The following is a 27879-nucleotide window of genomic DNA, read 5'->3' as shown; positions in this document are numbered from 1 at the left end:
TAAAGGCAACTGTTGTTTATAGAAAGTCAACATTGCTGTGCTATGCTGGAATTATAATGTTGTATTTTTTAATTTGTTGTGTTTAGTAACATGATGTTGGGCAGTGAATGGGATCTGAAATATCTTTCTTGTTTACCAAAAATGTAACTCAAATTTATTTTAGGTATTTGGACAGCAGTGAACCTGTGAAGGAATGTAGCGACCAGCTGCATGATATATATAAGCTTTTGACATACCAGGATAGTAAAGAATTTTTGAATATAGCTTTTTCTGAAAGGTAAGTCTTATTATATCTGTTGATAGTCATGCTTTTGGTTGGATTTCATTCTCCTTTAAATTGTAGGACTAGTTGCTACTGAAACTGGGTTAATCTCATAAATTTGTGGTACCCCCTCTTTCTGTAAAACTATTGATGTAGTATATTTTTATGTGTCTGTTCCTGCAGTCTTATTGGCAGGCTCAACAGTGCCATGCCTGGTTATAGAAGTGGGACTGGTCATTTGGGGGGGGGGGGGGGAAGAAGGGGATCTCCCTTTGATAGCAAGGGTCATGCAGAAGCAACCACATCAGAGTCTGTGCTCAATCTCCTCACCTCTTGGCACCTCTCTGCTTTGAGCCCTAGTCCAGTTTTTCAAATAGGGCTTCAGTAAAAGTGGTGGAGTCCTTGTGATGGCTCCCACCACTTCTGCTGTTCCTGCTACAGCCCTTGTGCTTAACTAGTCAGCTGGCACTCTTTAGGTACAGATCTCTTTATTGGCTGCAGGAGAAAGGTGAAGAGAAGTGCCCAGATAAAAAGATGCTACACCTCTTTCTCACTATTCTTTCCCTTTGGTGCAGGGACATAGCTAAGTGACTAGTTTTGGGTGAGCCTGAGCCCAAAGTGGGTGTACAAGGAATTCCTCCCCCCTTTGGCTCCACTGCCTGCCCAACCGCCAACCCAAAATATTAAATACTTGAGCTGGCAGGGATCCCCAGACCCTGCCAGCTGAAGTTTTCCTTCTCCTCGGGCTGCCAGTGCTCTTTCAAAAGTTGACACTGCCAGGGCTGCACTGCTCAGTGCTTGCACGTGCACGACAACTGAGCATTTGCAGAGGGCCAGTGTTGGCATCAGCTCTAGGCAAGTGCTACTGTCTGCCATTTGGTAGAGCACTGGCTGCCCAAGTAGAAGGAAATCTTCAGCTGATGGGGTTTAGGGATCCCCACCAACCACAGCAGGAGTGCCACAATTTTGGGTAGGCCTGAGTCCAACAGGGCCCACCTAGGCCCAGCTATGGCTACAGCACTCCTTTGGGGCCCCAGAGAGTCACTCATCTTGCTTGCCTCTTGTGACAGCCTGTGAGTGGACAGTCTACCTGTGTAAATTCCCTATTCGTGCAATTTTAGACATGCTTTACTGGCTGAAGAATTTTACATATGTAATTTCCCACAACCAGAAATTTTACATGTATGAACTGTGTGCATATGCACATGAAAAATATAGGCAGACACCACTGTCAGACACACGAGGTGTTCCTACAATACCTCACTAAAAGAATGCCTAAAAGTCATCTCACCAGTTGTTCTTCTATTCCTAGACCTATCTGCCGCCTTTGATTTAGTAGACTATAATAAAATCCTTCAACGCCTCTCTGATTTTGAAATCTGTGATACAGTTTATTCCTGGTTTCAAATTATCTTTCAAATAGACTTGTCTAGTGGAATGTTTCCACCTCTGACATGTGCAGTCCGAACTGCGGAGTCCCTCAGGGCTCCCTTTTGGCTCCTACTCTTAGCCCTTATCCAATTGGTCTTATTGCTTATGTATATGCAGACGATATACTAATAATAGCTTCTCTTGATGACACCACTCCTTCCACCTTAATTTCTCTTAACTGCAAGCTTTCCTCTGTGGTCCACTGGCTTTCATCGTCTAGATGTGAACTATATCCAGAAAAAACTAAGGTATTACTTTTGACCCTCTCAGATAATTCCCAACCAGAACCACTCATTACTTTAGCTGACTCTCCTATTTCTTTTCAACCCACTCTCAAGATTCTTGGAGTAACATTTGATTTCGCTGTCACCTACCATGTCCACATCTCAGCTGTCATACAGCATAGTTTCTTTAAACTTAAGATGATTTCTTTGGTTTACCACTTACTCACCAAACCATCTCTAAGAGTACTTATTCATTCACTTATCATATCCTCTATAGATTACTGCAGCAGTCCACTTCATGGCACAACTGTCACTGAAAAGTACCACCTACAACCAGTTCAAAATACCGCTGTGAAACTTCTGACAAATTCCAAAATGTATGACCATATAACACCACTACTTATAGATGAGCATTGGCTTCCTGTTAGTCACCCTATTACATATAAGATTCTTGTCCTTACCCATAAAACTATATCTTGCTCATCATCTGGTCCCTTATACACCCTCCAGATCCATATACTCTTCATCCTCTAACCTGTTGCACATCCCTTCGTTAACTACTTTTTGATTCCATCCGATCCAAATCCTTTAGTATAATGGTCTCTACTCTTTGGAATTCTCTACGTATCCCTTTGCATTCTGTGCCTGATCACGCTGAATTCTGTACAACCCTCAAAACCTTTCTCTTAAGGATGCCTCTAACCGTTCTGATAACCCCTAGGGATTCTACTATTATGGACTCTCAGCCAGCGTGGGCTGATGACTCTCTTTAGACAGTACGTGACCTCTTTACCCCTCCCCCTTTATCCTCTTTTCTTTATAATTAAATGGAGTTCCTTCCTCCCCCTCCTTGTCTCTCTTTATTTCTCTCTCCTCTTTCCTCTTCTCTATTTGACTGTAATGATATTTAATTTGTGAACCGCCCTGAAGGCCTTACCATAGGCAGTGGCGTTCCTAGGGGGGGCGGTGGGTGCGGTCCACCCCAGGTGCACGCCGCTGGGGGGGGCCGCGCACGCCTGTCCTTCGTTCGTTCCATGCTCCCTCTGCCCCGGAACAGGTTACTTCCTGTTCCGGGGCAGAGGGAGCATGGAACGAATGAAGGACAGGCGCGCGGCACCCACCCCCCCAGTGGCATGCACCCAGGGGGGGTTCTTTCGCATGGGGGTGTCCTTTCGCCGGGGGGGTCACGCTGCATCCGGGGGGGGGGGTGCTGCACCCGGGGGGCGGGGCGCATCGGCGATCCGCCCCGGATGTCTGCCCCCCTAGGAATGCCACTGACCATAGGGTGGTATATCAAACTGATGATAAACTTGAAACTTGTTTTAGATGAGTGACTGCCAAAAAATTAAGCTCCACAGCTTTTCAGCTCAACCATTTTGCTGTCTTTAGGGACAATTCCCAGCATTGTCTCTGTCACAGTTTATGGACTTTTTAGGAATCATGGTAATATGTACAGTACAGTCATACCAAGTAAAGTGCCAGTATTATGTAGTCAAAAAGATTGAAATTGTTCTCATTGTGAACAAATTCATTTGCCTCACACTGATATCCATCTCTGGATAGCAGATGAAAGTAATTATGATATGTTTGTAGAGTGATTCTGTGTGCTAAGAGCTGCCTTCTTTCTTACATGCCTGCTCTTTTTCCAGAGTTTCTTTGCTTTTGGATTTAACCCACCTCTCACTGGAGCTGAACTGCACTGAAATTGCATTTGCTTGTATCGGAGATTTGAAGAATGCTAAAATTACAGTAAGATATTAAAAATGAGAATCATTAGGATGCATGTAGAAAACAAATTAAAATTTTGCTTGAGTGCTTTTCTACAGGGGCATAGAATTATTTTTATAGCATTAAGGTCTCGACTTACTGTTTCCATGAGACCTCCTTTTTCTTGCAATCCTTGAATGGACAAGCAGGTAGAAGTATAACTCCTACTGTGCTATGCAGTTTCTGGAAACTAAGGTGTAATAGGTTAACCTTCTCTTTGATCCACAGTGAGGCTTGGTATACATAAGATGGTGTAATAGTGCAGCATTCTATATTACAGTGTTCTTCAATACAAAGTCCGGGGGTCAATGGTGACCCCTATTGTCTTTCTGTTTTTTTCTTTCTGCTACTCTCTACCTTTCTACCCAAGCTCAGGACAGAAATGGGAAAGTGATAGGGGAAACAGCCCATGCTTGAAAGACAAGGCATTTCTCTATAGACAAAGAGAATGCATTTGGAAACGCACACCTCCTTGAGAACCTCCCCCCCTTCCCCACCAGTGAAAGGTATGAAGACATGCTGGTAGGGATGGATTTCATTGACATACATAAGTACATAAGTAATGCCATACTGGGAAAAGACCAAGGGTCCATTGAGCCCAGCATCTTGTCCACGACGGCACTGTTGAAGCCGTACATGGGAAGATATTTGGAGGCTCTTCTTTAGCTCATTAGAATCCAAAATGGCCTTGACTTAAAAATTAGTGAAGACCACTGCTGTATTATGTTTGATCCAGGAAGCCATTGACCTCAATCATTGGTTTTACAGTACTAGCTCTAGGGGGTACTAGCCCATAGTGCTCTAAGCTAGAAGAAGTAGCTATACACACCGTAGTGAGAAGAGTCTATCTTGAATCTCTTCCAGACACTGGCTAAGTACAATGAAATATGTCTAGATTGTGATAATTGTATGACTTCATGTTATTTTACCTGTTCTTTGTTTGCAGACTCTAATCTTAATCTTTTGTACACTTTCCTCAGCTGTTTTTTAATAAACCCTTTGTTCTATTAAATTGTATGAGTATTCAGTGACACACAGAAACTTCTTACGATTGGTCCATACATGCACTTTTTAGAAGCTATGTGAAGCCCTATGTGGGGGTCTCGGTGTTCCTAGAAACCACTAGGGAATAGTTTGTGGGGCAGGGTATTTACCCAGAGACAAACAAGAACTCAGTTGGCAGGTGCAAGGTTGCCAGAATAGGGGTATGTTTAGAGGTTCAAGTGAGGCCTAAGCAGTGCTTGACAGTTCTCATTAAGTGTTCACAGAGCTAACTCTGAATGAACATTAGGGATAACACCAAGGTGTTGTTTGACATGAAAAGATCAATACTCAGCATGTGGCTACTGTTTAATTTTAAACTTATAACTTGGACATTTAAGAGGTCATTTTAGAAGGGTTAAGTGCTATTTGCACAAGTACAGATCTAAATGGCCATACACCTGTAAATAGTGATTTTAGACACCTGTAAAATACCTATGAACATCTGTAGTATGCACATTTTTGAAGGAAGTGTGTTCTGGGTGTAGCTGGTTGGATATGAAAAGCATACAAGTATTTCCTGTTTTTACAATGTAAATAAACTTAGGCCTTTAAAAATTTCATTTCTGGCATTTACACCTGCTCCTAGGTACACATAATTGGTAGCTGATTACATGTTTGAACCTGGGGTTTAGAGGAGTTACTTAGGGGGCAATTGTGCATACCTCTCTGGTATTTAAAACTACCTTAAGAATCCAAAAATTGGAGCTTAGCTGTTCCCACCATCTGTGCCTCCAGAAACATGTGTTTTTCCTGCATTTTTATAGGTATTGTACAAAAGGTGCCACATTCACAAATTGTAGTGTATTTTACAAAAGACTTGATGATGAACATGGAGACTTCTGTAAAATATATACAAGGCTGGGGGAAAGCACATGTATTGGGTGGCATGTACAGCGGGAACACCCATTTTACAAAAATAATGTCAAAAATTGTTGCAGCATCCCTCAGAGTTTTGTATGTATAAGTGCAAATTTTGAAACCCACCCTACAGATTTAAATACCAGCACTTATTTATTTTATTTATTTATTTAAAATACTTATTATCTTACCATTCTAGGCAGGGAATAAATAAAACATACAGAGTATGAATTACAAGGTCCCATTAGAAGGTCCTACTGCTTACTTGGTAGCTGTCCTACATATTTAGTGAAGTCAGGTCCATCTGAATTTAAGTTGGCTTTGGTTCATTAGATAGAAGACTCTTTTACTTCTGACATTATCCCTAAAGATCATCTTCATACCTAGAGTAAAAAATCCAAAAGCATCAAAGAGCTTAGATTGTAAACTGTCTGGGAACAGGAAATTGCCGATTGTACCTGAACGTAACTCGCCTTGAGTTTCAACTGACAAAGGTGTGAACTGAATCCAGAATCTCTTCCCACTCAATTCCTCTTCCAAATGAGCAGTTAGCTGATAGGTATTCCCTCAGAGCAGGTATGAATGAGAATGGAGATATTTTTGAAGTAAATGCCTATTTCCATTGCAAAATAGGAAATACACTGATCATTTTAAGGTTTGGCAAGGACAGGTTTCCCCTCCTCCCTTAAAAAATCTGTGCATACTAGATCACACATAAATGGTACTACTTCTAAACTTGCTATTTATACACACTTGCCTATTTACAACTGTAATTGGCATTATTTATATGTGTAAATTTTCAAAAATTGCTACAGTGGTTACAGCAACCAGATAGTGAATCAGGTTATATGTTATTACTGGTACCACTGATCGTACAATAGAATTTAAGGCCTGAATGAAGGGTCAATTATTTTTAGTTCTTAGACATCTTAGTACATTAATGAATGATTTCTCTGTCAATCAAAATATATTTATATTTTTAGGATCCCAGTAAACTGATTGAGATTGAATGTCTGGAATGTCTACATGAAGTTCAGAAACTTGGCAGTAAAATTTCAAGCTACACAAAGAGTTCTGTTGAGGTATTGTTTTGAATTTATATGAGCAACTTAGCATCTTCTTTGAGAAAACAGCAAAATGTAATTTACAGTTGTAAATACTTTCTAATGTTTATGAAATAGCCAGGATCAAGCCCTTTTGACTTGACACCTTTAAGTAAAGGAGCTGATATTCAACCACAGTATATCTGATTAAAGATAATTGGATGTTCAAAGGCTTAGAGCCATAGGGGTCCTTTTACAAAGGCAAGCTGAAAAGTGGCTGCGGTAGTGTAGGCGCGGGTTTTGGGCACGCGCAGAATCATTTTTCAGCGTGCCTGTAAAAAAGGCCTCTTTTTTCCCGAAAATGAACGTGCGGCAAAATCAAAATTGCCATGCGTCCATTTTGGGTCTCTGACCTTACCGCCAGCCATGGACCGAGTGGTAAAGAATTTGGGCGGTAAGGACCTACAGCGTCAGATGCCACTTGGCGCATATCTGCTACGCGCGTCTGAAAATAAAAATTACTTTTCAGATGCACGTAGCAGACGCACGCAAAAATGAAATTACCACAAGAGCCACGTGGTAGTCGGGTGGTAAGTCCATTTTGGTGCACATTGGGCGTGCATAGGTGCCTACACGGTTTAGTAAAAGGGACCCATAGTTAGTAAGGTGCAGTAAAAATACTGCATTTTACCAAAGTGAAATTTACCACACAAATCATTAAACTGTGGTCCCTCAGTACTGCAGGTTAGTGCTTCAAATATATGTTATGCTGTTACCCATTTACCCACTTTTTTTTTTTTTTTTTTATAATTTAAATTTTCATATGTTTTTACACGATTAACATGTTTCTGTAACACATTGCATATCTTTGAATACATACTACTGAGGAAATCTTCACACACAAAATTTTCCATATATCAAATTATACAATTCCTTAGACCACAACCAAAATTATGCAAGAAGGGGGGAGTGATCAGGACAATAGGAGATCCATAAAGAAAGAAAAGAAAAAAAAAAGGCTATATGGCCTGACCTAAACATTCCCATTAATTCTGTAATAATCAGTGTGATAACATTAATATTACTCTTTAGGTTTAGTGGTTAGCTTTTTCATTTCTAAAAAAGCTTTAAGATGTTCTGGGTCATAGAATATATATTTTATACCCATATATTTAATCAGACATTTACATGGATATGCAAGCAAGTATGTTGCCCCCAAAGCTCGGGTTTCCTCTCGAAAAGTCAAGAATTTTTTCCTCCGGTCTTGAGTTGTTTTACAGACGTCAGGATATACCCAAATTCTTTGACCACAAAAAATTTTCAAAGAGTTCATGAAATATAACTTCAATACCGAATTTAAATCCTGTTCAAAGACAAAAGATACTAAAAGAGTTCTACGCTGCTCTATTTCAGAAAATGATGTTTCTAATATCAATGAAATATCCAAAGGTTCTTGTATAGCTTGCTGATCTAAAGGTAGTCTCTTCAGGTGATCCAATTTGTCATCACTATCCCCAGGTTCAGCTTGCACAGGCATCGGCAAATAATACGTTTTATTTAAAGGGGGTATACAAAATTTCTCCGAGGACAAGCAGGCTGCTTGTTCTCACTGATGGGTGACGTCCACGGCAGCCCCTCCAATCGGAAACTTCACTAGCAAAGTCCTTTGCTAGCCCTCGCGCGCCCGCGCGCACCGCGCATGCGCGGCCGTCTTCCCGCCCGAAACCGGCTCGAGCCGGCCAGTCTTCTTTTGTCCGCACTCGGTACGGTCGTGTTTTCGCCGTGTCGAGCCCCGGAAAGTCGACCTCGCGCGTCCAATTTGTTTGAACGTGTTCTTTTCCTTCGGGAAAGCTTTGTCCTAGTCGGGAAGTGCTCCGCAAACCCCCCGCCGGGTTTCGTGTAAATCCTCCCCGTACTTCCAGCTTTTTTGCCCCGGTAAGTTTTCTTTCGTCGTCGGGGTAGGCCTTTTTTCGGCCTCGGTCGAGATTTTTTCTCCCTCTAAATTTGGTGCTTCGAATTTCGCCATTTCGGCTTTTGATTTCGCCGGCGTGATTTTTCCGCCCATGACATCGAAGCCTTCCAGCGGCTTCAAGAAGTGCACCCAGTGCGCCCGGGTTATCTCGCTCACTGATCGACACTCGTCGTGTCTTCAGTGTCTGGGGGCCGAGCACCGCCCTCAGAACTGCAGTCTGTGTTCCCTGCTTCAAAGGCGGACTCAGGTAGCGAGACTAGCCCAGTGGAACGTGTTGTTCTCGGGCTCTTCGTCGGCATCGGCACCGGGATCTTCGAGTGCATCGACGTCGTCAGCGTCCAGACCATCTTTCTCGGCCGCCCCTGCATCGAGTGCATCGAGGCATCGGGCCTCTGCATCGGCGCCGAGACATCGGATAGCTGCATCGACGTCGGTGGTACCAGGACCTCGTCTGCTGATGTCGTCGGACGGTGGTGCATCGGGTGGAGTGCAGGTGAGGGCTGTCCATTCCCCTGCTGGTGGCGGTGAGCCCTCGGGTGGGTCTCCGCCTACCCTGAGGGCTCCTGCGGTACAGCCCCCCCGAGATCGACCTTCTTCAGTCTCGGCCCCGAGGAAGCGACGGGTGGATTCGACGTCCTCCTCGTCGGTGCCGGGGAGCTCCGGTGACATGCTTCGGAAGAAATCGAAGAAGCATCGACACCGGTCTCCTCCCCGTGTCGGCACCGAGAGCTCTGGGTCGCCGAGGGATTCGGCACCCAGCAGGCATCGGCACCGAGAGGACCGCTCACCCTCTGTTCAGGAGGTGTCGATGCGCTCCGCTCTGGACAGCCCGGAACAGCCTCCACGCCCGGAACAGGTACTGACGTCGACGCCTGCATCGACCTCTCAGCCTTTCTCTACAGCCGCTCTGAACGAGAGCCTCCGGGCCGTTCTCCCAGAGATTCTGGGAGAGCTGTTGCGCCCTACCCCTCCGGTACCGGCGGTGCTTGCGCCACCGGTACCGTCGAGCGTGGCGCCGGCTGGCCCATCGCCCAGGTTGAGGTCCCCGACGTCGGTACCGCGTGCGGTACCGACCGCGGCCACCTCCCAGGAAGGCTCCCCGACTACGTCGGCGGAGGGAGCTTCGCCGATGCGGGCGAGGGAGTCTACCTCTCGACGCCCCCATCGTGGACAGGGTTCCACGGAGTCGAGCAGGGCGAGGTTGCAGACACAGGTCCGTGAACTTGTGTCTGACACCGAGGGTGAGGCCTCGTGGGAGGAAGAGGAAGATCCCAGATATTTCTCTGACGAGGAGTCTGGGGGTCTTCCGTCTGATCCCACTCCCTCTCCTGAGAGACAGCTTTCTCCTCCCGAGAGTCTGTCTTTTGCCTCCTTTGTCCGGGAGATGTCTACGGCCATCCCCTTCCCGGTGGTTGTGGAGGACGAGCCCAGGGCTGAAATGTTTGAGCTCCTGGACTATCCTTCTCCACCTAAGGAAGCGTCCACTGTTCCCTTGCACCATGTCCTGAAGAAGACATTGCTTGCGAACTGGACCAAACCATTAACTAATCCCCACATTCCCAAGAAGATCGAGTCCCAGTACCGGATCCATGGGGACCCAGAGCTGATGCGCACTCAGTTGCCTCATGACTCTGGAGTTGTGGATTTGGCCCTAAAGAAGGCTAAGAGTTCTAGGGAACATGCTTCGGCGCCCCCGGGCAAGGACGCTAGAACCTTAGACTCCTTTGGGAGGAAGGCCTACCATTCCTCTATGCTCGTGTCCAAGATCCAGTCTTACCAGCTCTACACGAGCATACACATGCGGAATAATGTGCGGCAGTTGGCGGGCTTGGTTGATGCTCTTCCCCCTGAGCAAGCCAAGCCTTTTCAGGAGGTGGTCAGGCAGCTGAAGGCGTGCAGAAAATTCCTGGCCAGAGGAGTTTATGACACTTTTGATGTTGCGTCCAGGGCCGCTGCTCAAGGTGTGGTGATGCGCAGGCTCTCATGGCTGCGTGCCGCCGACCTGGAGAATAGAGTCCAGCAGCGGATTACGGACTTGCCTTGCCGGGCGGATAACATTTTTGGCGAAAAAGTCGAGCAGGTGGTAGAGTCTCTCCACCAGCGGGACACCGCATTCGACAAGTTCGCCCGCCGGCAGCCTTCAGCTTCTACCTCTACAGGTAGACGATTTTTCGGGGGAAGGAAGACTGTTCCCTATACTTCTGGCAAGCGTAGGTACAATCCTCCTTCCCGACAGCCTGCGGCCCAGGCTAAGCCCCAGCGCGCTCGCTCTCGTCAGCAGCGTGCGAATCAGCAAGGCCCCGCGGCTCCCCAGCAAAAGCAAGGGGCGAGCTTTTGACTGGCTCCAGCAGAGCATAGCCGACATCCAAGTGTCAGTGCCGGGCGACCTGCCTGTCGGAGGGAGGTTGAAAGCTTTTCACCAAAGGTGGCCTCTTATAACCTCCGATCAGTGGGTTCTCCAAATAGTCCGGCAAGGATACACCCTCAATTTGGCCTCTCAACCTCCAAATTGTCCACCGGGAGCTCAGTCCTACAGCTTCCAGCACAAGCAGGTACTTGCAGAGGAACTCTCCGCCCTTCTCAGCGCCAATGCGGTCGAGCCCGTGCCATCCGGGCAAGAAGGGCTGGGATTCTATTCCAGGTACTTCCTTGTGGAAAAGAAAACAGGGGGGATGCGTCCCATCCTAGACCTAAGGGCCCTGAACAAATATCTCGTAAAAGAAAAGTTCAGGATGCTTTCCCTGGGCACCCTTCTCCCCATGATTCAGCAAAACGATTGGCTATGCTCTCTGGACTTGAAGGATGCCTACACACACATCCCGATACTGCCAGCTCACAGACAGTATCTGCGATTTCAGCTGGGCGCACGCCACTTCCAGTACTGTGTGCTACCCTTTGGGCTCGCCTCTGCGCCCAGGGTGTTCACAAAGTGCCTAGCTGTGGTAGCAGCGGCGCTTCGCAGGCTGGGGGTGCACGTGTTCCCATATCTCGACGATTGGCTGGTGAAGAACACATCCGAGGCAGGAGCCCTGCAGTCCATGCAGATGACTATTCGCCTCCTGGAGCTACTGGGGTTTGTGATAAATTACCCAAAGTCCCATCTTCTCCCAGTGCAGAAACTCGAATTCATCGGAGCCCTGCTGGATTCTCGGACGGCTCGCGCCTATCTCCCAGAGGCGAGGGCCAACAACTTGTTGTCCCTCGTCTCGCGGGTGCGAGCGTCCCAGCAGATCACAGCTCGGCAGATGTTGAGATTGCTGGGCCACATGGCTTCCACAGTTCATGTGACTCCCATGGCCCGCCTTCACATGAGATCTGCTCAATGGACCCTAGCCTCCCAGTGGTATCAGGCCGCCGGGGGTCTAGAAGACGTGATCCACCTGTCCACGAGATTTCTCGAATCCCTGTATTGGTGGACGATTTGCTCCAATTTGACTCTGGGACGTCCCTTCCAAATTCCTCAGCCTCAAAAAGTGCTGACCACGGATGCGTCTCTCCTGGGATGGGGAGCTCATGTCGATGGGCTTCACACCCAAGGAAGGTGGTCCCTCCAAGAAAGCGATCTACAGATCAATCTTCTGGAGTTGCGAGCGATCTGGAACGCTCTGAAGGCTTTCAGAGATCGGCTGTCCCACCAAATTATCCAAATTCAGACAGACAATCAGGTTGCCATGTACTATGTCAACAAGCAGGGGGGCACCGGATCTCGCCCCCTGTGTCAGGAAGCCGTCAGCATGTGGCTTTGGGCTCGCCGTCAAGGCATGGTGCTCCAAGCCACATATCTGGCAGGCGTAAACAACAGTCTGGCCGACAGGTTGAGCAGGATTATGCAACCTCACGAGTGGTCGCTCAATTCCCGTGTGGTGCGACAGATCTTCCAGGCGTGGGGCACCCCCCTGGTGGATCTCTTCGCATCTCAGGTGAACCACAAGGTCCCTCAGTTCTGTTCCAGGCTTCAGGCCCACGGCAGACTGGCGTCGGATGCCTTCCTCCTGGATTGGGGGGAAGGTCTGCTGTATGCTTATCCTCCCATTCCTCTGGTGGGGAAGACTTTGTTGAAACTCAAGCAAGACCGAGGCACCATGATTCTGATTGCTCCCTCTTGGCCGCGTCAGATCTGGTTCCCTCTTCTTCTGGAGTTATCCTCCGAAGAACCGTGGAGATTGGAGTGTTTTCCGACCCTCATCACGCAGGACGAAGGGGCTCTTCTGCATCCCAACCTCCAGTCCCTGGCTCTCACGGCCTGGATGTTGAGGGCGTAGACTTTGCCTCTCTGGGTCTGCCAGAGGGTGTCTCCCGCATCTTGCTTGCTTCCAGGAAAGACTCCACTAAGAGAAGTTACTTCTTTCATTGGAGGAGGTTTGCCGTCTGGTGTGACAGCAAGGCCCTAGATCCTCGCTCTTGTCCTACACAGACCCTGCTTGAATACCTTCTCCACTTGTCTGAGTCTGGTCTGAAGACCAACTCCGTAAGGGTTCACCTTAGTGCAATCAGTGCATACCATTACCAAGTGGAAGGTAAGCCGATCTCAGGACAGCCTTTAGTTGTTCGCTTCATGAGAGGTTTGCTTTTGTCAAAGCCCCCTGTCAAGCCTCCTACAGTGTCATGGGATCTCAATGTCGTTCTCACCCAGCTGATGAAACCTCCTTTCGAGCCACTGAATTCCTGCCATCCGAAGTACTTGACCTGGAAGGTCATTTTCTTGGTGGCAGTTACCTCGGCTCGTAGAGTCAGTGAGCTTCAGGCCCTGGTAGCCCAGGCCCCTTACACCAAATTTCATCACAACAGAGTAGTCCTCCGCACTCACCCTAAGTTTCTGCCAAAGGTTGTGTCGGAGTTCCATCTGAACCAGTCAATTGTCTTGCCAACATTCTTTCCCCGTCCTCATTCCTGCCCTGCTGAACGTCAGCTGCACACATTGGACTGCAAGAGAGCATTGGCCTTCTATCTGGAGCGGACACAGCCCCACAGACAGTCCGCCCAATTGTTTGTTTCTTTTGATCCCAACAAGAGGGGAGTGGCTGTAGGGAAACGCACCATATCCAATTGGCTAGCAGATTGCATTTCCTTCACTTACGCCCAGGCTGGGCTGGCTCTTGAGGGTCATGTCACGGCTCATAATGTTAGAGCCATGGCAGCGTCGGTAGCCCACTTGAAGTCAGCCACCATGGAGGAAATTTGCAAAGCTGCGACGTGGTCATCTGTCCACACATTCACATCTCATTACTGCCTGCAGCAGGATACCCGACGTGACAGTCGGTTCGGGCAGTCAGTTCTTCAGAACCTGTTTGGGCTTTAGGATCCAACTCCACCCCCCGAGGGCCCTGTTTGTTCTGTTCCAGGCTACACTCTCAGTTAGTTGGTAAATTTTTTAGGTCAATCTCAGTTATGTCCTCGCCGTTGCGAGGCCCAATTGACCAATGTTGTTGTTTTGAGTGAGCCTGGGGGCTAGGGATACCCCATCAGTGAGAACAAGCAGCCTGCTTGTCCTCGGAGAAAGCGAATGCTACATACCTGTAGAAGGTATTCTCCGAGGACAGCAGGCTGATTGTTCTCACCAACCCGCCCGCCTCCCCTTTGGAGTTGTGTCTTCCCTTGAACTGTATTGTCTTGCTACATACTGGACTGGCCGGCTCGAGCCGGTTTCGGGCGGGAAGACGGCCGCGCATGCGCGGTGCGCGCGGGCGCGCGAGGGCTAGCAAAGGACTTTGCTAGTGAAGTTTCCGATTGGAGGGGCTGCCGTGGACGTCACCCATCAGTGAGAACAATCAGCCTGCTGTCCTCGGAGAATACCTTCTACAGGTATGTAGCATTCGCTATCTTGTAAATACTTTTTAAACATTTCCGTAGAACTTACATTTTTTACCCAGGGAAAATTTAACAGTCTCAGATTCAGTCGTCTATTAAAATTTTCAAATTGTTCTATCTTCCTATGTATAATAGTTTTGTCTGCAATCAAAGATTCAGTTGTTGTTTTTAAAGTTTTAACTTCTTGTTGAATTTGTTCCATTTGAGACGCTGTCTCCTGCTTAGTCTTTTCAAAAGAACAAGTTAGAGAATCAATCTTACTCACAAGCTGAGAGGTCTCCCGAGCTGATTTCAAAACAGTCTGGTTCAATCCCTGTAATGCCTGCCAAATCACCTGAAGAGTAATCTCCGTGGGAGGATTTCCTTCCAGAGTTGTTCCCTCGGCGTTCTGGAAAGAGTCGACGCCATGAGAGATTTGACCCTGAACGACTTCCGTACGGGTCTGAATCTCCTCACTCTGTTCTAGAGACGCTGTACACGGAGGTCGATTATTTGGCGGCGATAGTGATGTTTCTAGGTCCGAGAGGACCGAGGCTCCTCCTTCGATCCTCAGCTCGGAATCGCACGCCTTGGTAGTTGGAATGAGCGTGGTGAATCGTTCTATTGACTGCTGAGATGAAGAGGAGATTCGGGCCACTGGCGTTTGGCCTTTCACTAGCCCCTTTCTTTTTGTATGGGGCATTTTGGAAAACGAAAAAGGTAAGGAATCACCAGCAGATCCGACACGACCGATCAACACAAACGCTCAGGTCGCCATCTTGACACGCCCCCTTTCCTCGCTTTTACCCACTTCTTAATCAACATACTTTTCGTATGAACCTTAACAGCAATAATTCTGAAACTCTTCTCCGTTAATACGATTACCATAATGTTCTTATGCACCTTATCTGTTATATATACTCTGATTCTCTATTCCATCAATGTGATTGTAGTTGTATTATAGTAAGCCACATTGAGCCTGCAAATAGGTGGGAAAATGTGGGATATAAATGCAGCAAAATAAATAAATAAATAAATAATTGTTTTATTTTACATTGCTGTACTGGGAGCATTATATGCATCATACTGTGCACTTCTTTGTATTGTTATTTGAATATTTTTACTGCTGTGTCTATTGCATATGTTTGACTTATTTTTTTTTATTTATTTATTTTTATTACATTTGTACCCCACGCTTTCCCACTCATGGCAGGCTCAATGCGGCTTACATATTATATACAGGTACTTATTTGTACCTGGGGCAATGGAGGGTTAAGTGACTTGCCCAGAGTCACAAGGAGCTGCCTGTGCCTGAAGTGGGAATCGAACTCAGTTCCCCAGGACCAGAATCCACCACCCTAACCACTAGGCCACTCCGCCACTCTTGCTGTGCACCGCCTTGAGTGAATTCCTTCAAAAAAGCAGTAAATAAAGAAATAAATATGTGTGCACATACAGGCATGTATGCCAACTGCTGAGTAGGCAGCATTCTATAACTATGCACACATCGCCATTAGCACATAGATTTGAGGTAGGCATCCACATAGGTGGTGTCTGGGTGCATAGGAGCCGACTCTGTGGGTGCTCTGGGTGCTTGAGCACCCCCAGTATTGAGAAAATTCCTTTTATGTTGTCCATGGAGGGGTTATTTCCATTGGGCTTAGCACCCCCAATAATTTTGAAAAGTTGGCTCCTATGTCTGGGTGGACAGTAGGGCACACAAACTTATGCCAACTCTATGGCTGACATAAGTACTTGTGCCTAAGTGCATTCATGCATATATGCCAGAATATGTTAGTATTCTATAAAGGGAATTAGATACCTACTTTCCTTTATAGAATAGGCACCTATGTATAGGTGTACAGTTATAGAATTAACCCCTTAAGGTGTGTGATTTGGCAAAAGAAATGTACATTATTCCCTTAGGGATAAATTCTGTAAGTAGTGCCTAAAAACCGGTGCCGATAATGTGACGTGCTTAGTGCAATTCTATAACAAGTATGCTTCCTTTATAGATTCGCACTGAGCACTAAGGTGCGCCGAACTGTAGGAAGCTACAATTAGGCCTGCTATAAGCAGGCCTAAATACTGGTGCTAAGTTAAGCGAACTCAGGCGTGATTGTGTATCAGTGCACATAAAATCCGGGAACGGCCCCAGGAATGCCCCTAACCACTCCCCTTATGCACAATAAGATGTAGGCACAATCCGTTATAGAATTAGGTATGTGCCTAAATCCTAATTATTGCCAATTAGTGCAGATAATTGATATCTCCCAGTTATCAGCGCTGATTAGCTTTTTCAATTAAGTTGTGCACACTCTTTTATAGAATCATGCGAAGCGTGTCTTTAATTGGCACCGATTTTTCAGGTGCATTATATAGAATTTGGCCCTTAATGCATGTTAGTAACTATACTTCTCGAAAGGTTATCTGTGATGCTGAAAATCGCTGGTTAAAGTTAACTGAATAAACTTACCTGAGTAATTTTAGGAAAGCAGTTAACTGGCTATTTTAAATGGATATTGATGAGTATCGACAGTATCTAGTTAAAAGATATCTGGGATCCCAGCATGCCTTCAATCTCACATCTATTCTGTGGTTATCTTTTGATTAGATATCGAGTTCTTTAGATTAAAGATGATTGCCAGTGTAATAAATTTGAAACTGAGATATGGTTGGTTAACTTCCAAAGTTAATTGGAAATACCTTGAACATCAAGTCTGCTACATTTAGGTGCACTAAATGGGACTTTTGAAATTGTTGCATAACCTCAGTTTACATCATTGAAATATTACCAGAAAGAGCCTAGTATACATCTAGATAAAAGCTATTTTTAGTGCTTTGACAGTAAAGTATAGAGTATTGGTATTCTTCATTACAGAATATTTTATGAACAGAATTAAGACCTACCTTGAATTGTGGGTTTGAATTTAAATTTATTTTTCAGATTGTAAATGTAGTGGATTACTCAAAGTCCTTAATAGCCAGATCCAGGAAACAGATAAAGGATTTTAAAAACACTGAATGGTGGATTGGTTGCCACTCCACCATCTTTGATTATCTTAACTCTCAGGACAAGCAGCAAAATGGAACCTTTCCCCATAGAATTTTTCAACATTAAAACACACTGGGGTCAATATCCAAAGAGATTTAAATGGCCAGGGGAGGCTTCTGGCTGTTTATATCGCTTGTGCAGGGCTATCCGAGAATATTCAGTGGCACTTAACCGGATAGTACTGCTGAATATCCCCTCTAACCGCCTATGCCAAAACCAGCTAGTTTTCGAGTGGTCTGGGGGCAGAGTTAGAGTAGAGTGGAATCTTAGCTGATTGATGGTGATTTTCAGTCTACTAAGTAATCATATAAAGTTAGGACAGCAAAATAGCTGTCCTAACATTATGCAGCGAGTTAACGGGGCCCGCATTGGTCTGAATATTGGCTGTGCCCAGTTTACTTCCGAGTCAACAGTCATACCCGGATATTCAGTGCCAGAAGCTGTGCATGCCCCGGCATGGAATATCAGGGGAAAATCAGCCTGGGGTTGGAAGTGACTTGTAAGCTGCACATCACTGTGGGCTGAATATAGACCTATTTATTGTATATAATGTACAAATGTAAAATTCACAGACGCTTCATAATAAGGGCCTCTTTTACAAAGCCATGCTATTGATTCTCAGTGCAGCACATGAGGAGAGGCCATGTCCTGGGCCTTCCCTTCAGATATTCGTCTCCTTTCCTATTAACTAAACCCCCATCTCTTCCTGAACAGTTGGAAGGTGGGTGAAGTTGTTTGGCTGCAGCGCACAGTAGGCAGTGGGTGGCAGGGGAGGCACAGCAAGGGGCAGGAGCAGTGGAATACCTTTTTGATATGAGGGGTCAAACAAACCAAACTCAAGACCCGCCTCCAAGTTAATTGCTGATGCTCTGTTGGGTAAAATGGCTCCTGTGGCCAAACTTATTCCTCTACATATGGCAGGGGATGTCCTGGTTGAGAGGAAGATAATTTTTGATGTACTGTGTCATCAGGGAGGGGGAAGTTGGAAATTGAAGTGAGTGTTTTCCTGGTCTAAATAGCCCTGTGAGCCAATTAGCACCTTAGAAATGGGTTCCATATCCTGAGAGTGCACTGTCTTAGTGCAGGTTTTTCTTGTCTTAATGCACTTTTTATAGCACGTATACATTATTTATTTAGATTTTCCTCACACCTTTTTCAGTAGTTGCTGAAGGTGAGTTACATTCAGGTGCACTGGATATTTCTCTGTCTCAGGAGGGCTCACAATCTAAGTTTGTACCTGAGGCAATGGAGGGTTAAGTGACTTGTCTGACATTGCTGTCTGGATGTCTCAACGCCACCTGAAATTAAACATGACCAAAACCGAGCTTCTCATTTTTCCCCCCAAACCTACCTCCCCACTCTCCCCGTTTTCTATTTCTGTTGATGGCTCTCTCATTCTCCCTGTCTCCTCAGCTGGAAACCTTGGGGTCATCTTTGACTCTGCTCTCTCCTTCTCTGCTCATATCCAGCAGATCGCCAAGACCTGTCATTTCTTTCTTTACATATAACTTATTATCACACTAATTCACAGTCTTCCAAAGTCATGTATCTTTATAGCTTATATCTATATATCTTCAAACCATCTCTCCCTGGTTTCCCCAGAACCTCAGTGATGTTAATCACTACAACTTCAACTGCAGTGATATATCTAACATCTAAATCTTCATTGGTTCTTCCACACCTAGCCTCCTCTTATATTTATGAAAACTTTTTCACTTATCTTATTGCCTCTTGTTCTACTGTCGGACCCAGGGGGACAGATGTCCGATATGCACGTTTCGCCCAAACATGGGCTGTCTCAAGGACCTTCCCCTGCAAATACATAGACCCATCAGTTAGATTAATTCCCCACACATTGGCTCTAAACCTTCGTCTGGGGAAAAAGATGGTTCATCAGTTAGGTCTTCCAGGGCTAGCCATTGTCTAGATGTCATATTATTCTTGATATTCTCATCACAAAAATTCTTTTCAATAGCTTCAAGATCACGAAAAATCAGGCTTAAATTTATGATCCTGAGTTTAGGCTATGAAAAATTTTCAGGCAAAAACTAAGAGGTCAGTGTTAAGCAGCATCTTATCCAGTTATGGTTACCTGTATAGGATACCCAGATAACTATATCCAGATAGTCAGACATATATTCAGTTGAGTGGGTGCTGCTGATTCTTACAGGTTAAAGTTAATGGGTTAACTTATTAGGATCCAAGGTGGAGGTCTTGGTGGTTGCCCCGGTGCTGCCGTATTTTCTAGGGCACTTCTGTCAGTGCTCAGTGGGAGGGAAGGGACATCATGCCATTGTGTTTTTGTGCAATGGTGCTCTAAGCATAGCAATAGCTAGCTCTGGCACTAATGTTGACTGCTTAGGCACCTAGATTAAACTGAAAATACGCGTCTTAAAGGAGCATGGCTTCTGTTGACTATGAGCTTCTAAGAATTTATAGCACTATAACATTGGTAAAACAAATAGACAGTCCTTACTCACTTGTCTATCTGTCTGTGAAGCAAATATATATGATAAGAAGATGATGGATGGCACCAAATTATTGTTAATAATTTGCTTTGTTTCTATACATGCATAAAAGTATAATGGAATGTTGATTTGCACAGAGTCAACTGAAAGTCATAAGAAGACTGGACATAGCTTTGCAGAATGCGGTACAAGTGGGGGATCCTTCTATCATTCAGATGGTGTGTGTTTCTCAGTGGAATCTTTGCCTCCCTCTCCTGCAGCACAATTTGCGCAAACATTTGAGAAAACCATTGCAGTCTATTGCAGAAATTTTAGAAAAAATTGACAGGTAAGCAAAGTGTTTGTGTTACAACAATTTAAGGAAGATATCTTTTTATAATCTTCTGGAGTTTTTGATGAAGAAAATGTCATAAATCAATTTTGAGGCTTTTGAATAATGAGTTGTTTAATTTTTTGCACTATTACACTATAGCACTGTGAAAATGTTTTTTAAGTTGAACCAATGATGAGAATAGTGGTGAACTAGTGAAAACCAGCGCATAGCTACCATCGAGCAAGCCCAGCAAAAATTTGGGGCCACCCATTGGTAGAGGCTGCTTGCTGTTGGACCGAAGTGCCCTGCTCCCTCCCCCACAGTTTGGCATCTCTATCTTCCTTTCCTTCCACCATTCCACAGGTCCAGCATCTTTCTCGCCTCCTTTCCCTTCCCCCACTCCCACAGTCATCCAGACTTGCTGTGAGTCATCGGCAACAGCAGCAATGAAGATGGGCTAGAGCCCGACTGAGCCCTGGATCCTCGGTTTCTGCCAAAACCAAATCTGCAGCCTTAATTGTCTACTTGGTTTCTACAGAAACTGAAGCTATATATAAAACTTTCCCCTACTCCCTCCACCACAACTAACCAAAAAAGTCTCCCTCCCAAGCTGAGCTGACCCGCCTCTCCCCCACAAACACTCTCCCCATCCCCATAGGCCCTTCTCCTGCCCATGCTGGTTCTAATCGCAAAATAGCTGCCAGGACTTCCCTCGGCAGTCTTGGCAGCCATTGCAAATGAAGGAGCAGCACAGGGCAGGAATGAATGGGGTTCACTAGACCACCAGGCCTTCCTAAGGGTGAGATGGAGGGGCAAGTGATCACAGGGAGGGAGATGTGATCATGAGGGGGGGGGCAGTGAGTTTGGGATTTCAGCCGAAAATGCACAGGCATTTTCATCCAAAACCTGAAACCAAAGCTGAAATTCGGACGGCCTCTAAAACAGGCAGCCTCTGGCCAGCTATGGAGTCTTACCTGTGCCACATTCTGCCTCCTCTGATGCAACTTCTTTGGGTTGAATATGACAGAGAAAAAGGTCATGTTGGGTTTTTAATGGCTTGAACATATATTTATTAAAGGTTTTATTGCTTGCTCTTCTTTTGTGTATTGGATTTTATGTGCAGATTGGTTACCCCTTTTTGGATACATTGAGCTGTATATTCCCATAGGGAGTACTTGGTTTTGAACCCCTGTCAGATCGTTCACTTCCCTAGCCAGTTGGGGTTAGTGGTGCTGTAGAGGCAGCATTCACACAGGTACTAGATGAAGGGAGTTCTAATCATCATGCAGTGGTGACACCTAGTTCTGTGGAGGGCTCATGATTGCAGGATTCCAGATGCAACCTTGGTGCATTGCCCCTGGCTGGGGATTGTCACAGCAATGACCAGGCTTGGTGAATTGGGAGGAGATATGAAATAGCAGATACAATCCCTAAGTAGTTGCAAATGAATACTCATGGAACCCTATCAAAGGGCCAGTTCAACTGAACTGGAATTCCTGAGGAAACTACTGGGGCCCTCAAAAATTAAATATCACAGAGTTAAGAAATGTTTCTTGGTTGGAGCAAAAGTGCTAGATTTACTAGACTTCTGAAAGAGACATTTGTAATAATCACATGTACATGTCTTTTTAAATTACAATATATGACCTAATCATATTACTTCTATGCAACCAATTAACATTTTATTCTTGAAATTTATGTATTTAATAGCTTGTTATTTCTGTTGCGTTGCCAAGTTCATATGGAGATTGCTCAGATGGAAGAAGATGAAGAGAGACTAGAAGTTGCCATGAAGCACTTCAAAAAGGCAATGTCTCTTGATCAAAATGGGCAATACCAGGAGCATCTCAAAATGGCTTTTCACCGTCTTCACTTACAAATTAACTTATACAAGAAACCTGAGAGTCCAGAGGATCAAGCAATCTTGTTGATTGAACAGGTACTGCATTCTTAAGATGCATCGTAACAAAGTAAATAGTTTATTTAATATATTTCCGAAACGGCAGAGACTGTGCTTCCATTCTCATTTTATGTTTGCATGTAATGTACTAGCTGACTGTGTGTATTACTAATGTTCCACAAGACTTATTATTGGAAGTATCTGATGTCACGTATGCACCTTTTTCTCATGTCATAGAGCATGTTGATGTTTTGTCCTAACATATTCTGTAGGACTCAAATCACCAGAATTCATTTTGACCTCTGGAGACCAAGTATGACATCTCTGGGTTCCCCCAATTAAGACATGTCATAAAAGATGATATTTCAAGACGTGAGGCACAAAACTCCTCCTGAACCAAGTTATTGAGGGTGATTTTCCAAACCCATTTCAATTGACTATCTGAAATTAACCCATCCTTTCCATTGGTAAATATATTCATAGGGATCAACAGTGCTCTTACTTTTAACTTGCCTTGAACTAAATATAAAAATAAGGTCAGGAGAGATAGTTTATAGGTTGTACACATGAGAGTACATAAAAAGCAGGTGCAAATCTCTTTGGGTATGTTTTCCTAGGGCAATTTTCAAAGTGAAAAATATCTACATTTTCCTTTTTAGAATTTGTGGCAAGCCCATGGGTAAATGTACTCATGGAATTTGCACCAAATATGGGTAGTATTGAAGATTTCCTTGATTCGGAATTTTTTCATCTTTGCTGAGACTATTATATAGAGAGAGTTATCCATCTATCAAAAGAATATTGAACTCAGTGGGCCTCTCATCTTTCTTCCATAACCAACCACATGAATATAGTGAGCTTAGGATGTGGATAAAAGGATTTATATATACCTAAGCAGAGGCTAATTTCCTTACAAAAGAGATGCTTGAGGAAAGAATTAATTTTACTATGTAATTATATTTTCAGATCTGTTTAGATTTTACAGGGTCCTTATCCCCAAGCACAGAAGAAAGGTAAAGGAACATTTGTTTAGGCCACAAGATCCCACACCTTTCATGCAGAGAGCTACATAGTACATTTCAAATCGCCAAGAGGGTCAAACTGTTGAAGTTGGCTATGGGAACCTTTTACTAAGTTGCGTTATGCATTAAGGCACGTCTAACAGAGTACCACAGGATGCAGTCAGGTGTCCTGCAGTAATTTTGAAATGCACATGTTAAGAGCATGCTAAAAAATTCTCTTTTTTTTTTTTGAGGGAGCATGTCAGGGGTTGAGAGTGGACTTTCCTGTGCTAACCAGTTAGCACATCTACATTACCGCAGAAGAACTGGTTAGCACAGGGATACCACATAACCTTTTACCCCCTACAAAATGGGTGGCAGTAAGTGCTCATATGGTAATTTTAAAAAATGGCCATGCGCTTATGGCAACATTAAGCACATGCCCATTAATATAGAAAACAGACCATTGTACGGCCACAGAAAAAATGGCCTTAGTGCACTGGAAAGACCCATGCAAAGGAATGCTAAGGCCATTTTATATCACACCTTAGTAAAAGGACCCCTAAGTGAGGCAGCTCACTTTTGATTATTTGAAATGCTAGCAAGAGGGAGGCAAGGAGCAAGGTTCCCATGGGTGCAGAAAAAAAGTGTATCAGTAATAATATTTCTATATTTTGAAGTTGGCAACCTTGCCCCACCTCTAGGATCCCTACCCCCACTTCCTTTTCTACTGCATATTCACTATGTGTGCGTGTGTGTGTGCATCTGGTGCTCATGCAGATTAACAAGACCTTGCTTTCCAGCTCATCATAATTTCATCCTGGGAACAAATTTGATATTCTTCTTAAAAATAAGCTGAATTGTTTATAGTGAAACAGTAAACTCAAAAGGACTGAAATAAAAGGCCATCCTAGTAAGTTTTTTAATATTATTCAGAAATCTTTGCATTTTAATAATTCTTAGATGAGAAGTTTGTATGAAATGTTGACAGCTCGGGTTCTTGGTGATTTGTAGGCTAAGAAAGGGATCCAGAATGAGAGTGTGAGAAAAACACGACCTCTCCTGGTAAAGGCTGGTCTTGCCCTGGCACCTGATGAATTTCAGATAGTTCTTGATAGCGAGAATGAAGACAAAGGTAATGAATTTAACCGAATTATCTAAAGAAAGAATTATATATATTATTTCTGTTGGATGTTTTCTACTTTGAAAACAATGGAGCTATCTCCCTTAGAACTCACCATACAAAAAATATTCAAATTGTGATTATCACCTCATGAACAGCACAAGCTTCTTCCACTGCCAGACACTTTGTTTAAAGCAAATAGGTTTTCATTTGTGTGGTGATTCTCCCGGATATGGAAACCACAAATCCTGAGTATTTTTGTTTTGGGTGACCGGCCCTCAGCCTGTTTTCAAACAGGCTAGACACTTTGCAAAATAACACAAAACCCTGTGAAAAGACACTCAAAATCTAGGTTCCTTTAATTTATTTTACTCAGTTGCTCAACACTGTTTTTCTTTTACCTGCTGTGTCTTTGCTAAGTATGCTTAAATTCTTTCAGTTTTGATTTTCACCAGCTCTGCCACTTTTTCAATAAGAAATATGCCCTCTGAGCTTCTCAGCAACTTCATATTAGGAGCCCCATGGGGCCCTTTTATTAAGCCACGTAGGTGCCTATGCGCGCCCAGCACGTGCCAATTCAGAACTACTGCCTGGCTACCGCAGGTACAAGAAATTTTCCGGTGCGCGTCGCTAACCAGGCAATAATCGGCATTGTATGTGCGCTGACAATTACTGCCCGGTTAACGCGTGAGACCTATCACTAATTGAATGGGTGGCGGTAAGGTCTCAGGCCCAAAATGGATGCGCGCCAATTTTCATTTTGCCACATGTCCATTTTCGGCCAAAAAAAGGCCTTTTTGGAGGCACTCTGAAAAATGGGCCTGTACGCATCCAATACATGCATTTACAACAGCGCAGGTCATTTTTCAGTGCACCTTAGCAAATTGACCCCCATATGACTTAATTTTGTTTCTGTGGAAAACTGCCCCTTTTTGTACATTGTTGATGTCTGCTAAGTATTTGAAATTTTTTCTATCATACTCTTCCATTCTTTTCATATTGAGTGTATTAGATCTCCCTGTGTATATCTTGTGTTGAAGGCCTTCTCTGAACTGTTTCCAGCCTCTCAGTTTCTAAACATAGATAGAGGCTTCAGAACCATACAGAATACTCAAGCTGGGGAATCGCTGGGATCTATACAAGAACAATATTACCTCATTTTCCCTGCCCGTGATACCTCGAGTTATGCACCAGAGCATATTCTTACTTTCCCTCGTTCCTTTATATTTTAATTATACCCTCTCATTTTATTGCTTGCTTATATCATAATAAAAGTAATTTGCTTTTAATAATTTTCTTTTAATCATCACCCCATGTTGTTTAATTTTATTGTCAAATATTAATATTTCTAGTAAAACTAAACTGCCTACAGGGCAACGCTGTAGAGAAGGAATTAAAAATCTACAGAGAGCATTGTACAAATGTCTTTCTGCTGAAGAGCGTAAACAGTATTTAGAGTTCTACAGCCTGAAACCTGTGCTCAGGAAAGCCTATTTTAAAGGCAGAAAAGATTTGTTTTCCTGTAATTGGATTCAAGTGCATTTGAATTTAGGATTTGTATCTGGTCAGAGAACAGCTGCTTTTATGTTTTAAGAAACAGTAGAAATCGGTGATGATAGTAGAATGAACTGTACGTTTATGGATTTCCTTAGATTTGTATGTACAGTACTTTACTTCTGAAAAGTATGGTGACCATACCACTCAGCCCAGTTGAAGTTTTTTTGCCCTTTTTTAAAAATAATTAGGGAGTAATCTTAAGCCCCCGATGGTCAGTGAATTTTAAGCTTCTGACCACCGTGGGCAGAACTGAGCCTGTATATTCAATGCCAGGCCATGTCTAGGCTCCAGCATTGAATATCTGGGTATTTATGGTCACCCAGAAATTAACCAGCCAGTAGTCAGACCAGTGGCTGGTTAGCTCGATTAGTTAGATCAGCCATTTTTTGCTGTCCTAACTACTTACTTAGGGGTTCTTTTACTAAGCTGCAATAAAAAGTGGCCATCAACCTCTGGGTTTACCCAGTGGCGTAGGAAGGGGGGGGGCGAGGGGGTGGTCCGTCCCGGGTGCATGCCGCTGGGGGGTGTCGGCTCCGCACTGGTGTACTGCCCTCTCTGCCCCGGAACAGGTTACTTCCTATTCCGGGACAAAGAGAGCAGTGAACCAGCGCGGAGCCGACACACCCCAGCAATGTGCAGTTGGGGTGGATCGGCCCTCCCGCCCATCCCTCGCCGCAGGTATGTGCTCCGGGGGGAGGTGCGCTCCAACGGGAGGAGGGTGCGCCGTGCTGCACCCGGGGGGGGGTGCGCAGCGGCGACCCGCCCCGGGTGTCAGCTCCCCTCGCTACGGCTCTGGGTTTACCACATGCAGCAGCCACTTTTAAGCATGGCAGTAAAATGGCTGCATTTGCTATATCTCCCATTTAATGGCCACATGCTAATTTCTCAATTTAGTATGTGGCCGTTACCGCAGGAGCCATTGCTACTACCATCTATTTACTTGGCGGTAAGGATTCCCATGCTACTCCTGCAGTAATGAGGCAATGCGTGGCAATGTACCCACTCTACTTGATTAGCACAGGGCACGCCTACTCTCCGCCCATGGGCACACCTTCTGTGCTGAAAAATAAGAAATATTTTTTTAGCATGAGATTAGCGCACGCTGACTGTTCCACTACAGGACACCACAGCATGTCTTGCAGTAATGCTTTTTAGCACGTGGTAACCACGCACTAGTGCTACCTCAAGTTAGTAAAAGGGCCCCTTAGCTAGTTACAGGACTGAATACCACTGCTAACTGGTTAAATATTGTACCGCCCTTGCTTTAACCGGACAGTGCAAAGACAGACAGTGCTGATATTCAGTGGCACTCTCTGGTTAAGTGATGCTTAATATCAGCAGATAGGCAGGCACAAGTAATTTAAGTGGGTAGGAGGCGAGGGTGATAAAGAGAAGAATTCTTCAGAGGCTTAATATACTGGCCTGCCCAAGGATATTGTATGCAGTAGTAAATTGTAAATCCTTCCAAGCTGCAGTATATTAAAAGTGTTTTATTTTTTAGATCTTTTGATGATTTTTTTTAATAGCACTACAAGATGTACACAGCGTTGTACACGTATGCAGGCACTTTCAGTGTCCGTAGAGGGCTCACAATCTAAGGACCCTGTTTACTAAGGCACGTTAGCATTTTTAATGTTCATAGAATTAACGTGTGCGCTAATTATGTAGGCACCTATAGGGATGTTGTAGGCGCGTACACGGTTACTGCACTTACATGCTTAATGCACATTAAAAATGCTAATGTGCCTATAACATGGCTTAGTAAACAGGGCCCTGAGTTTTTTGTTCCTGGGGCAATGAAGGGTTAAGTGACTTGCCAAGGTCACAAAGAGTTGCAGTGGGAATCAAACCCAGGCAGCAGGATCAAAGCCCCCTGCACTGACCATTAGAGTAATTATCTATTTTTTGAAAATATTTTTGGGAGGACTAATGTCACGGGCCTAGATTGTGCAGTCCTGTGTTATCCAGCTAATGAGTTATTATTAGCGTGTGCTAACTGGATAACACAGAGCTAACCCAGAAGCACCTGGTGCCTCCTAAATAGGAGGTGATAAGTGCTCCCACATTAACCGTA

At 44.6% G+C, this 27879-nt stretch overlaps 1 protein-coding gene across 1 annotated transcript in view; it reads left to right on the top strand.

Annotated features, from left to right (window-relative positions):
* Positions 1-27879, top strand: part of CFAP46 (cilia and flagella associated protein 46) — a 418285-nt gene that overhangs the window by 60697 nt on the left and 329709 nt on the right. The window contains exons 9-14 of the mRNA XM_030202994.1: positions 164-277; positions 3567-3666; positions 6570-6668; positions 20049-20239; positions 21935-22163; positions 24140-24260. Coding sequence (XP_030058854.1) covers positions 164-277; positions 3567-3666; positions 6570-6668; positions 20049-20239; positions 21935-22163; positions 24140-24260 — 854 coding nt within the window. The remainder of the gene's footprint in view (positions 1-163; positions 278-3566; positions 3667-6569; positions 6669-20048; positions 20240-21934; positions 22164-24139; positions 24261-27879) is intronic.

This window comes from Microcaecilia unicolor, chromosome 5 (genome assembly GCF_901765095.1).
Source record: "Microcaecilia unicolor chromosome 5, aMicUni1.1, whole genome shotgun sequence".
NCBI lineage: Eukaryota > Metazoa > Chordata > Amphibia > Gymnophiona > Siphonopidae > Microcaecilia > Microcaecilia unicolor.
This window is presented reverse-complemented; position numbering and strand designations above follow the sequence as displayed.